Source organism: Cydia amplana, chromosome 22 (assembly GCF_948474715.1).
Source record: "Cydia amplana chromosome 22, ilCydAmpl1.1, whole genome shotgun sequence".
Classification (NCBI taxonomy): domain Eukaryota; kingdom Metazoa; phylum Arthropoda; class Insecta; order Lepidoptera; family Tortricidae; genus Cydia; species Cydia amplana.
The window spans coordinates 7976299-7990347 of NC_086090.1; the positions used below are offsets into that span (position 1 = coordinate 7976299).

General features: G+C 40.4%; 1 protein-coding gene across 1 annotated transcript in view; it reads left to right on the plus strand.

Annotated features, from left to right (window-relative positions):
* Window positions 1–14049, plus strand: part of LOC134658512 (tyrosine-protein phosphatase 69D) — a 49873-nt gene that overhangs the window by 10755 nt on the left and 25069 nt on the right. The window contains exons 5-12 of the mRNA XM_063514198.1: window positions 551–754; window positions 1623–1729; window positions 2204–2348; window positions 4206–4297; window positions 5111–5251; window positions 11819–12031; window positions 12083–12217; window positions 13563–13639. Of these exons, the coding sequence (XP_063370268.1) occupies window positions 551–754; window positions 1623–1729; window positions 2204–2348; window positions 4206–4297; window positions 5111–5251; window positions 11819–12031; window positions 12083–12217; window positions 13563–13639 (1114 nt within the window). The remainder of the gene's footprint in view (window positions 1–550; window positions 755–1622; window positions 1730–2203; window positions 2349–4205; window positions 4298–5110; window positions 5252–11818; window positions 12032–12082; window positions 12218–13562; window positions 13640–14049) is intronic.

Consider the following 14049-nt stretch of genomic DNA (forward strand, 5'->3'; position numbering starts at 1 on the left):
AAGCCGGGACGGGTCGCTAGTTCAATTTAAAAGCTTGCTTTATTAACGTATTACCATTGTAAAACATTATTTAGTTAGCATATCAAAGGGTTACTCGTTCAGCATAATAATTCAAATCTCCAATTTTCTTTTTATTTGCATACTATGCGAGCGATCACCTTTTTGGAAAAAAGGGAAACTAGGGGCTGATTTACAATAAGCGCTAAAATCAGGGTAATGACAATGACTATAATAGCGACTATTTTTTTATGGCGCTATTCAATAAAAATCTAACAAGCCGTTGATAATCGTTTATCCCTATCCGTCACTTATTCGCATAACTGTTAGATTGAAACAAAATTTAACTGTGATAAATTTTATGAAAACAGGTTAGCCTTAAGCCTCTGTTGTTTGGGGGTTTATTAAATTAAGGGATAGTCAAATGAACGGGTTACCAGTTATTAACCCTTTTAATGGGTTATCAATTAAAAAGGGTCTAGTTTTGAAAGCTATGTACAGTCAAGATGTTAATAAAAATGTACACAAATTTTAGAATGACAATCTGTTACAGGCGAAGGCTTGTTTCGAATATGGAGGCAACTACAACTGCTGCGGAAACTGGTCTAAAGAAATGGAGGCGTTAACTATGGACGGGATACCCAACGAGCCGAACAATTCCGTTATATACTGCGACTTCTCCGTGGAACAGGGGTACTACATGAATCTCACGTGGGAGCAGCCCACCAGGCCCAATGCTGAAATTAAAGGATACATGGTGGGTATTGTTACTTTTTTTGCAAATATTTTTGCCTAGATCGGTATGTATAACTTTGTGTTTTATTACTGTAAATGTATAAAATAAAATAAAATAATAAAACCAGTCAATAAGTGACAATGTATTAGGATTACACAAGTGCTATAATAAGTACACTCAGCAGCAGAAGTGTATAAGTGAGTGAGTTGTTCTATATGATCTTTACGCTCTTATTTTCTTAACTAAAAAGTTGTGTTCAGATGATTTTGTACAGCTCACCCGCTTACCTACTTTTGCGAGACTTTACGAATAAGCACAGGTACAGTTACGCCATTTAGGGTTCTAGCTTAATTGAACATTCCATAGCGCAAGTATGGAACAGGGATGTTGCGAATATCCGCAACCGCGGAAGTTCCGCATTATTTTCAACATCCGCATCCTCATCCGCATAAAATCGATGCGGATTTAATGCGGATGCGGATGTGGAACAGTTCGGTACAGGAACGTCTTAGCATCGGCGTAAGTGCTAGACTGCTAGGTAATTTAGTCATTAGCCAAAGAAACCTATTAGAAATTAGCAGTCAAGCGTGAGTGGGACGTAATGTACGGAACCCTTGCAACGCAAGTCCGACTCGCACTTGGCCGGTTTTTTGAAATAAAAATGATGAAAATGTAATATTTGACGTTTTTTATGTAACCTATCTTGACATCTGCGTCCGCGGATGTGAGCCTTTAAAAATCCGCATCCGCGGATGTCAAAAAATCGGCATCCGCAACATCCCTGGTATGGAACAACCAATTTAGCTAGGACCCTAAATAACGTAACAATCCCGTGTGGTGATTGTACGTATTACTTGTGGTATGGCCTTAACGTTTTACCTTTTTGCAGATGGAGGTGACAGGCAACGCGACTTATATCGACCGGTTCGGCAAATTAAAGATGGATACGTTCGGACCGCTCACCAAACTGTTCACTAACGAGACGTTTCTTGCCAGGTAAATTCCGTTTAACTGTCATAGTTGGCTTAATTCACCATTGGTGAACCTTACTGCGACACGATAAGGTATAAATTGAAATAGATGAAGATGACATACTAAAGAATAAGTGACCAAGCAAACCCCTAAAGATCGGTTTTCCTAGGATAGCGGTGCCGTCATATAGCGTCCGTCTCCATACTAAATAATACGGCTAAATATGGATGTAGTATTTGTATGGAGACGGCCGCTATATGACGACACCGCTATCGGAGGAAACCAAAGCTTAACTGGCCGAGGCTGGACCGGAATTGCCATAAAACAAAACTAACCTAACCTATCTATAGGATAACCTAACTAAAATCCTGACATGTTAACGATTTCAGTTTTATGACTGATGATAATATGATAAACAATACATTAGGACTTAAAACTTTATGGGAAACAACGGCCCCCCTTTAAAGATCAGTTCCTAAATTTGTCGAAACTCGTCAGGGTACCAGACCTGAAGCCCAACATGAACTACACGGTGCGGCTGATGGCGATGACGAGGTCCCGTCGCCGAGGACAGGAAAAGGTTGTCTACTGCACCACGGGCCGCGGGCCGCCCGACTTCCCGCCACGGCCGAGCTGGCGCAAGGTAACATTTAGATCCCGACAGGGTAGCCCCAGTCACCGCAGTACCGTGTAGTCACGGATCTGATCTCAAAGGCAGAAGGTGGTCTACTGCACCACGGGCCGCCTGACTTCCCGCCACGGCCGAGCTGGCGCAAGGTAACATTTAGATCCCGACAGGGTAGTCCCTGGCACCGCAGTACCGTGTAGTCACGGATCTGATCTCAAAGGCAGAAGGTGGTCTACTGCACCACGGGCCGCCCGACTTCCCGCCACGGCCGAGCTGGCGCAAGGTAACATTTAGATCCCGACAGGGTAGCCCCTGTCACCGCAGTACCGTGTAGTCACGGATCTGATCTCAAAGGCAGAAGGTAGTCTACTGCAACACGGGCCGCGGCCCGCCCGACTTCCCGCCACGGCCGAGCTGGCGCAAGGTTATACTAGTGGCTCTGTGAGCTGTAGACCTCGCGAGCATAGCTTATTGGGACCGTGCACGATGACAGCGCCACACAGCGGTTTGATCAATCAACAATATAAAAAAAAATACGAAGTTTAAGTGAAAAAAAAAATACAAAAAGTTATGTCTTACTGGGGATCGAACCCAGACTTTCTGTGTGCAAACAAAAAAAGCGATTGTTTACAAAACGCGCCATGATAGTTCTTAGCTAAGCTGACGAAATTCGGCTACTCATTCTCGAGTACAAACTAAATATCTAAATACCGCCTAAACCAGCAATACAATTTTTCTGCATTTTTTGCCATTTACTATGTAAATATGTCTCAAAAAGAAAATACTCTTATGATATCGATACGACTATTTGTTTAAGCGCGAGGTATCACAACTCCTCCATTTTCGAAAATTTCCAAAAACGGGATCGACAAAAAAATTTTATTTACTCATAGAATCTGGTCACAAAATTTCACAAGAATCGGTTGAGAATTGCGACCTGTAGAGGAGAACATCCGGACATACAAAAGCAAAATGCCCGAGTCAAAACGTAGACCTTCGCTACGCTTCGGTCAATTAGCAGAGCCCGGAATGTTCGCGGCAAAACAAAAGACTGTCGCAATCTTGCTAGAGTTCAGATACATTTTTCTAACTCTAGCAAGATTGCGCCGGTCTTTTGTTTTGCCGCGAACATTCCGGGCTCTGAATATTAGATTAAAGTCTATTTTTTTATTCGGTAGACTGAAATGACAGTTAATAGTATGAAATGACATTTCATGTTCATACAATTAACTGTCATTTCAGTCTACGGAATAAAAAAATAGACTTTAGATCCAGACAGGGATTACACGGTACATACTGATCTCAAGGGTACCTGAAGGTGGTGCAATGAACTGACAACCCTGACATATCTTTTGTGACCTGTAAAAACTAAAAACGAATTGCATCTTCGAGCAACACCGGCTTCCGACATGTCGGAAGGGAGGAGCCCAAGCGATATCTTACCGTACAAATTATTCTACCATTTTTTGCGGGGGGAAATGTGCACACAGTCGCACTTCTCGCTCACAAAATCCAATCTGTAATGACGACACAAATCATAGAAAACGACACACGTCAAAGACAAATCTTGCACATCTTGATCTTGAATAATTTTACGGTTTAGACTCACTTGTTTTAAGTCACTCCCCCTACCTAGGCTCTCCGAAACATGTCGCGCGAGTGACTTAAAACAAGTGAGTCTAAACCGTAAAATTATTCAATGTTAGCATGTCTCACAACAGTTTAAATTCGACATCTTGATCTCTTTTTGGGTACGGACGAGTCACCTGAGTTGTACCTTTGCTTCGGCAGAGGGGAAATAGTACGAATGCCGTCTCCCTTCCCGGTGTTGCTCGAAGAATTGCATTGTTCATATTCTATATTTTTTTGCAGGTTGAAGAGAAAAAGGGGGATACTTCTGAATATTCGCTCAGAGTACGGGTTCCCCGTATTCCGGAGCGAAACGGCCCTATTTGCTGTTACAGGTACGTAAATGCTGTCAATGGTTCGGCGTGAAGCCACAGAATAAATAATAGTACTAATATTGCACTAACTAAATAGAGACGAGTGGAGGAAGAGGGGGGAGGCCTTTGCCCAGCAGTGAGACACAGTGGGCTCTGAATAATAATAATAGGTACAGAAGATTCACTCTCCAACAAAACGCGTCTATTACGACAGATATGACCGCTAGGTACCTCAAGCGCGAGCAGGCGTCCGTTCCGTAGCAGTGCGCGGCAACTACTATGGCTAGACACCAAATTTGTTGTGGGCCGCATGTACTTGTAGGTACTTGTAGCGACGCGACGAAATCGCGGAGTGAGTCACGCCTGGTGAAGCTTTCTTGTGCAAACTAAACAACGTCACAGCCTGTGTGTCACAGGGCGGACACGCCATACATCAAAAGTCATTTGCGTTTATATGTGTGCACGGCACGTCTGTACACGCGTCATTGTGTATGTGTAGGTAAGTCGCTTTACTGAGAGGACGCCAGAAGTCCGCCAGATTCATGTCGCGGGGCGAGGTAATGCGAGTCGGGGCGGGGCGGTGCGGGGCCGTTCTGTATGATAATACTTTTACCATAGAGAAAAAAATACATAGATTGCTCACTCCATACATCAGTTCTATTGTCAAGTAGCAGTAGTAGCAGTACTGATAGTTCCGCTACTCGATGCTAGATGTAGACACTGAAATTAATAGTCTTTTTGGTACCAAAACTGATATATGGAGTGAGCACTCTTGTCTTACTATATTTCTCTATGCTTTTACTTATTCTGTGACAACGTGGCGGTTTGTTCCAGGGTGTACCTAGTGCGTCTACCTAAAGGCAAGGGCTGGATCTCCACCAACCCTCAGGACCTGCCCGTCATCACGTGGGCAGAAGCCCACGCTGCCAACTCGGACTACGAGGAGGGCGCTTACGTAACTGACATATTTAACCAGTAAGTTTACATTCGCTTTTACGGTTTCGCGGTCAACTAGGAACCTGGCCGCGTAGCCAACACGCCAATCGCTTACGCTCCGTAGCGATCGAAACGCAACTGTCACTGTCACACTTATGTGGAAGAGTGATAGAGAGACACAAAGCGATTCGATGGCGAAGCGATAACGATTGTCACCTTGGCTAGGCTGCCTGTAAGGATAACTCACGTTAGACCGGGCCGTGTCCGGGCTGGAGCTTCCGGCGCTTACTTTTCTATGACAAGTGATCACGTGATGCTTTCCATAGAAAACGACGCGCCGGAAGCTCCGGCCCGGACACGGCCCGGCTTAACGTGAGTCATCCTTTACATTTCGCCATGTCCGACTGTCTGTCTGTCCATTTGCCCTTGTAATTTAAACCAATCACGTTGACAAAATAGTAAAATATAAAACTAGACAAAAAAATTTTGGTGGTCCCTCCCGTCTCCCGTTAGGCGGGTCAGCACAGTTCATAATGTATGAGAGCTCTACATGAATTCTCACACTAGAGATTTTTTGAGATGTGATAACCTATGTTGCAAATACTATATTTAAAAAAAAATCTCCACAAAATATGTCACATGGTTTTAATAAATCCAAACTATTATTAAAATAGAAAAAATATATCAAAACATGAATCCGACACTCGAGATTTTTTAATATGCAGTTCTCAAACATATACTCATTATGTATTTATATTTTCTCCCAGCTTGACACCAAAACCAGCTCCCAATAATTTTCTTTATTAAAAATATTTTTTTTATATAAAAATAACAACTATGTGTACATAACAATTACATGTTAATTAAGCTCTGTATATTTACTATATCCTACAAAAAAATCTCTCACGTAAATTAATCCATTTAATTACTATTAACCATTTTTGTTTTGAAAATGTTTTCGTTGCTTCGAGAAAATGGACAGTGGGTTTGTTTTTCACTTTCTCAAATCTCTTTCTCATGTTAGTGTAACAACAAAAAATCTCCCACGTATATGTAATATTGTATGGAATAAAACCATTATTAAATCATCCAAGCTATTTAAATTACCCTAAATGGCGGGTACTGATTCACTGTAGAGAACGTTTTATCGACTTCCATATCTCCGTCTCACTTCAATGTTCGCGGCAGACGATTGTTCCGCTTCAACAGCCGAGAGTTCGCGATCCGGTCGACCGTTAATTCTCCCATGACTATCTTATCCAGTTTCATCGGTATGCGTTGCGCGCTTACTTAACACACCTCAGGCCAAGCTCCTATAAAACGCGCAATGCATGCATGCATTGCGGTATCTCCTATACGTCACATATGTCAGCTATGAGGCTATGACATGGCTATGACAGACTGTGGCAGTTAGTTCCAAACAAGTATACAGACTTGTCTACCCACCATAAAGTTTAGCGTAAAGAGAATATATCACTCCTTAGTGAAAAACCATACGGTTTGTGCGAAGTTGAGCGTTATGTCAATGCTAATAAAGATGATGGTTTGACTTACGGAAATGAATAATATAATATAATTTTATTTTATATTTCCAATTCCCGTTTCATTTACACCCAATATTAAATCTTTTTCCGTAATAAAATGCGTATATAATTACTGTCATCATCTGTATTTATTTTATTTCTTTAACCCCCGTTATTCATAAACGCGCTACAAACCTCAATTAGCTAATAATAGTAATAATCGTTTGTCCTTATCTGTCACTTTAACTTATGTATTTGTAAGTAAGGGATAAACATAATTGAACTAAATCAGGCCCGTAAAGTTTATGAATAAAGTGGTTAATCTTTATTGCACAAAAGAAAAACCTTATAGTACAAGAGGCGGACTTAATGCCATAAGGCATTCTCTACCAGTTAACGATGGCTTGTCCTCCGGCCCATTTGATCGATGACCTCCTTTGATTATTTATTTTTAATGGACGCCAAAATCCAGACAGGAACTTCGATTTTGACATTTACCACAGTAATGCAGTCGGTAGCAATGTCGCGCTTCAAAATTGCTGCAGTCGACTGCATTGCTGTAGAAAACGTGAAAAAGGTCATTCAAAAGGTAATAGGGTTATATACACCGCGGGATTTAATAACCCGAAAGATTTAAACCAACGATTTTAGAGCCTAATTAGAGTATATAAAGTTATATAACACATAGTCCAAAAACCCTTAATTTAAGAGATATTAATTATTTAAAACAAATCACAAGTAAAAAAATCTCAATTCTAACACACCCTTATGCGTGACGTAGCCACCAACTAATTTTACACGCAGACGCACTAACTACATGGTTATTAGCCAGTTTCACTTAATTAAGTTTGATATCCTACAAAAAGGTTTCACTACCGAAATTTTGTTCTGTTCTCAATCACGAGAGTACAAACTATTTACCTTTACGATAACTGGCTGATAGTTTGACGAAAATGACGAAATTGATGTCAATAAAATGACATATTTCATATGTCACACAAGATATGCGCAAGATAACATCTTTAAATTTGATTGACTGTAATAAATAAAATTCATTTAGCGGATATTCACTTTGTGTACGGATTTGGAAACCCGAAGAACTATGTGCTTCCGGCACGACGGACCCACTTCAGCCTAGAAGTTCGTAAATTGGCTAGACGAACAATACCCTGAGAGGTGGATTGGCCGTGGAAGCAACGTCCTAACCTGGCCCGCCCGGTCACCCGACTTAACGCCATTGGTTTTTTTCTATGGGGAACTCTGAAAGATAAGGAAGGAATACTCAACACCAGTGAACTCTGGAGAAGAATTATTAATAAAAATTCGAACGGCTTCCGAAGAAATAAAGAACACTTTTGTAAACCTAAATAATGAAATCCGTTTAAAATTAAATCTTTGTGCTGAAAACGGTGGTACACACTTCGAAAACCTAATTCATTAAATTAATAAAAAAGCGTAATTGTTTAACATAGTTGTTTATCCTCGACCGTTCCATTACCTTCAACCAGCACCTCTCCAACACAGCACGCAAACTCCAGAGTCGCAACAACATCGTGCTAAAACTAAGCGGCACCTCTTGGGGAGCAAGTGCCGAAGTGTTGCGAACATCAGCGCTATCTCTGGTGTTTTCTACAGGAGAGTACTGTGCAGCGGCGTGGCTAGGCAGTGCCCACACCTCTAAAGTTGATGTCGAGCTGAACAAAGCCATGCGAGTCATATCCGGGACGCTCCAGTCTACTCCTTGCCACTGGCTCCCTGTGCTGTCACGGATTGCCCCGCCGGATCTCAGGAGGAAGGACGCCTTGCTCCGGGAAGCGTCCAAGATCCAAAACAATCCTAACCTACCATGTTTCGAGGAGTTTTTAGAGCCAACCAAACAACGCCTCAAATCCAGAAATCCTTCGTGTAGCATCGCCAAACACCTGGTCGGTTCCGATTTTAATATTAAACACGAATGGACGAAATCTTGGGGCTTGTTAATGGCAGGAAAGCTAGGAAACGAAATTACGCCTGGCTCCAGAATAATGGGATCAGACCTCCCTAGAAGAGACTGGTGCAAACTGAACAGACTTCGTACTGGCCACGGTCGATGCGCCTATTACAAACACCGCTGTGGGTGGGTGGACTCCCCGGCCTGCGGCTGCGGTGCGGAGGCCCAAACCATCCAGCATATAATCCAAGACTGCCCCATAACGCGCTATGCCGCCGGCCCGCCCGATGACCTGATTACCCTGAGCGACGAAGCCTTAAAGTGGCTGAATGGTCTTAGTGTAGACTTATAATTATGTACGTTTCTATTTCTACAATAAGTTTGCCATACGATTAAATTAAATAAATAGTTGTTTATTTTACTTTACTCAGTATAAATCAACACATCGAGAATTTAAAATACGTACTGATAAGCATGATCGATATTTTAACAAAAGGTCATTCAAGTAATCATCCCTTTCCAGCTGTAGTATGAGTTAAAACAATAAGAGGCATGATTTCTTTCGGATATAATCATGGTTAATGGCTTTGGTTACCTCACTCAAAGGAAAAGATTTTATCGCAAAGTTTCAACAATAATAACTGCACTATACCTACTGTTGTAGTAATTAATAGTTTTGATACAATTTGTGGTATTTTGAGGTGCCAATCAATTGAAATAATTTCAACGTAAACATGATCCTAGACATAACTTGACACTTCTTGTCATGGAACACATGTCACTGCATTCGCCGTGCATCGTATGATATCGGAGTGATTCATGAAATGTCATGCTCGCTCTCTGTTTCTCTACTTGAGATTAATTAAACTCGCTCACTCTCTGAATAAAGGTTTGTTCACAAAGAAGCGGTAAATTAATATGATTTAATTTGTACTGAAATAGTAGTTTAATTAAAATATATAATTGGACCCATGTTGATATAACATTATTTACTCGTACTGTCGTCAAAAATACGTGATTTAAATCTTTCGGGTTATTAAATCCCGCGGTGTATAAAATGAAATGATGCATTAATAAAACTTTAGTTAATTAACAATATTATATTAAATCATTAACAACTTTGACAGCACGATCTCTTCGCAGGTAGGTGCTCTTCAAGGAGTTTATATTACAACATTATTTCCAAGAAATAATCTCTCATTGTTACGAAAATGTTGGTAGGGTGGCTTTAGGTTACTTTTCGTTCATATCGTCTTGGATATGGGTGAACATGGTGTTAATACACTCAGTATCAATCAACCTGTAAAGATATTGTAGCCTGGCCTTTTCTCGAAAAGTCTTCTAGAAAAATTTACGCTCATGTCGTCTCGGATATGAGTATATTTGGTATCAGTGCATTCAGTATAATATCCTGAACACAAATATATGAGATGACAAGCGCGAAAGTGGTGAGGGTAGTTGCTATGACGCAAAGTTTTTACCATTTTTCTTTTAAACATACCATGTGGGGTACCAAATGAAAGGGCCTTGTGAGTAGATCACAAATATATAACACACTGTAACACTTTTACTACTTAATCCAACAAATTATTTGAAAACGTTCAAAAATTTCACAATGAGTTGAATTCCAACTGCTCTAAATTGACTAAGATAACTTGATCCCAAGTTTCCTTGCAATTATACGTAATCGAGGGCCAGGCTCATACTAGTTCTCATGTCGCGATGCGCTAACGCTAACAAAAACTAAGCGTTACGAATTGCTGACATTTGCTTCTTTTAGTTTCACTCTACTCAAGCATCGGATGACAGGATCGTTGAAAAGGGACAAACATATCCTTTGACGTTACGTTACTCTTCTCGTGAATTGTCAAATTTTAAAATTCGAAATTAGCTTTGGAATTTGTCCGGGTGGCTATTCGAAGTATAACTTGGTGGACGGTACTTACTAACCAAATAAGCTTGAGATCCAGTATCATAGATAGTTGTAAGACTTCAAGGGTCTATTTATATCTGACTGTGCATCCTGTATTCTAAACGTTTTGTGAATAGATATAAAAATTGACACCTATCATTTTTCACATAAACACAGACACTTTATGCATTGAATTATTAAACCTTAACGCAATGCCAAAAGTCATAAGGTATATTTTCCTAATATACCTTGATGCTAATTCGAACTTTGTTATAAAAGATGTCATTTTATATCATTCGCGCGTGCATTTCACTCGTACTAGATGAAATATGTATTGGTGCGAGCGAGACGGTTGGGCGAATGATAACAAAATGATATCTTTTTGACATCTTAAACAAAGTTTGACTTGGCCTCTGTGGAAGCCTGGAAATACAGCATACTTCATTGACTTTTTATGCTGGAAATTGATTTAATAATTGCGAGAAAAATAAGTATGTTATTCTTCAATAACTTGTACAGTTACTGTCAAAAAACTAGAAGTGTCCATTAATTGTGTAGAACATTATTTGCTGTTTGTTTCCAATATCATGCTGCTATTCTGCGAATATAGCAGTTCCTCAGGCAGATAAATTAAACATGATCGAAACAAATACTATTAACCACAATAGTAAACTTTTCTCTCAGTGTGGGATATTCTCGGTCATGAAAAACTTACAAAGTTATTGTTTTTTTCATTAAATCTATAATTAATATTATTGTCGGGAGAAATTCTGACCGTGTAGTCGTGTAAGCTTCATAGCCCATTCTTCAAAAAATCTCTAGTGTGAAATTACTGTTTAGGTAGTATAAAATATAAAATAAAAAAAATGTTATTTCTCAAAAACGGGAACAGATATCAAGTTGTTAATTCGCAGCCGGGTAGTCAATATGATATATAATTCACCCGTGTAGAAACATTTGACTGTGCAATTAATGTAACTTTAACTTTATATTGACTCCACTACGTGGGGAATGGGGAAGAATTTTACACCTCTTTGCTTACTCTTTATTCCTTTATCCTTTACTCTTTTTTACACCACAGAGAGTTCTTAGATATTGTAGTTGTAGGTTTTTTACTCGCCTATGCCCAGAACTGCCCTATCCCGATGGGTGCCTTGGCTGAAAATGAAACTCCAACTGACCCAAAAAAAAAAACCCTATGCGGAACACTACTTATTCAGTCATCTATACTTTCCTTCCAGCGATAATTTCCCCAAAGTCGAACTGATACTCGGCGACGACATAAGTGAGACCATGCCACGTAAAGATGACAACAACACGTGCAGCCGCTGCTTCGAGCGGCCCCTGAGAAAAGAACCCCCTACTACTGCGAAGATTGCTATAGTCACCGCTGAGCCAGATTATGACGAGAAGACCACGGAAGTAGCGAAGACTAAAAGATCATTGGATGTGAGGTAAGACTATTATTCAGAGTTCAAGATAAGTGTGAATATACAGTAAGATAGCAACAACCGCTGTTTTTTTCGTCTACTGATAAAAGAACCCCCTACTACTGCGAAGATTGCTATAGTCACCGCTGAGCCAGATTATGACGAGAAGACCACGGAAGTAGCGAAGACTAAAAGATCATTGGATGTGAGGTAAGACTATTATAAGTGTGAATATACAGTAAGATAGCAACAACCGCTGTTTTTTTCCGTCTACTGAGAAAAGAACCCCCTACTACTGCGAAGATTGCTATAGTCACCGCTGAGCTAGATTATGTGGACGAGAAAACCACGGAAGTAGCGAAGACTAAAAGATCGTTGGATGTGAGGTAAGACTATTATTCAGAGTTCAAGATAAGTGTGAATATACAGTAAGATAGCAACAACCGCTGTTTGTTTCGTCTACTGAGAAAAGAACCCCCTACTACTGCGAAGATTGCTGTAGTCACCGCTGAGCCAGATTATGACGAGAAAACCACGGAAGTAACGAAGACTAAAAGATCGTTGGATGTAAGGTAAGACTATTATGCAGGGTTCAGATAAAGATAAGTGTGAATATACAGTAAGATAGCAACACCCGCTGTTTTTTTGGTCTACTGATAAAAGAACCCCCTACTACTGCGAAGATTGCTATAGTCACCGCTGAGCCAGATTATGACAAGAAGACTAAAATATCGTTGGATGTGAGGTAAGACTATTATTCAGAGTTCAGGTAAAGTTAGGTCTGAATATACAGTGTGATTATGTTACGCGAAGACAGCAACACGCACTGTTTTGATCTTCTACTGAGAAAAGAACCCCATACGCCTGCGAACATTGCTATAGTTACTGCTAAGCCCGATTTTGGGGACAAGACAACGGAAGTAGTGAAGAATAAGAGATATTTGGGTACCATATTAGTAGATAAATTTAGATCTGAATATACAGTGTGATTATATTACGTAAAGACTGCAACACCACGTGTAACTGCTTCGATAAGAACACCCTACAGCTGCGAAGATTGCTATAGTTATCGCCGATAGTTACCATATTGAGTCAACTGAGGTAGTAAAGACTGATAGGTATTTGGATACCAGGCCCCGTAGCCAACATGCCAATCGCTAACGCTGCGTAGCGAACTAAACGCAACTGTCACTGTCACACTAATATGGAAGAGTGATAAAGAGACACGAAGCGATTCGATGGCGAAGCGATAGCGATCGTCACCTTGGCTTGGCCGCCAGGTTAGACTACTGTGTTACATTCATAAAAAAAAAACAACGGGTTGCACTCCGGGAGTGCCGGCAGAAGTGAAAACTCAATGACATTGTAACAGTTTTTCGATCAGGTCACGTGTCCGTCCTACGAATCTTACGGTCACGTAACCTGTTGCGAACTTAACATTTTTTCCCCTTCACAAAAAGTGCTCACTTCAAAAAAATTGAACTAGACAACGGATAGAAGTGCTTATAAAACAGAGGTTTTTTATGGTATATCTCATGATACATTTTTGTTACAGAGAGGATCAGTTAATCACGCCGACAGACGGGAAATTGGACCCATCAGTGAACTATACGCTCTTCGTTGAATTAATACGTAAGTTTTTTTTAACATCTCTTAGGTATTCCACCCGTCCAATGTGCATTGCGTCTCACTCTCTCATTAAGCAAAATGTGAGACCAAAGAGAAATTGAAAAAGAGGCGGATTGTCAAAGTAAATTATGTAGGCACAGTAAATTTACTGCCATCTTTCGATAGAAGATTAAAACTGTTAGAACGCCAAAATTATAACATATCAATGAAACAATAAGTGTCAAAGTGAAATGGCGTTCTAACAGTTTTAATCTTCTGTCGAAAGATGGTAGTAATGCTACAATGCAAATGGACATGGATTATTCTGTATATGTAAGTGGGAAGTGAGGTTAAGAATGTTTTTTAGGGTTCCGTACCCAAAGGGTAAAAACGGGACCCTATTACTAAGACTCCGCTGTCCGTCCGTCCGTCCG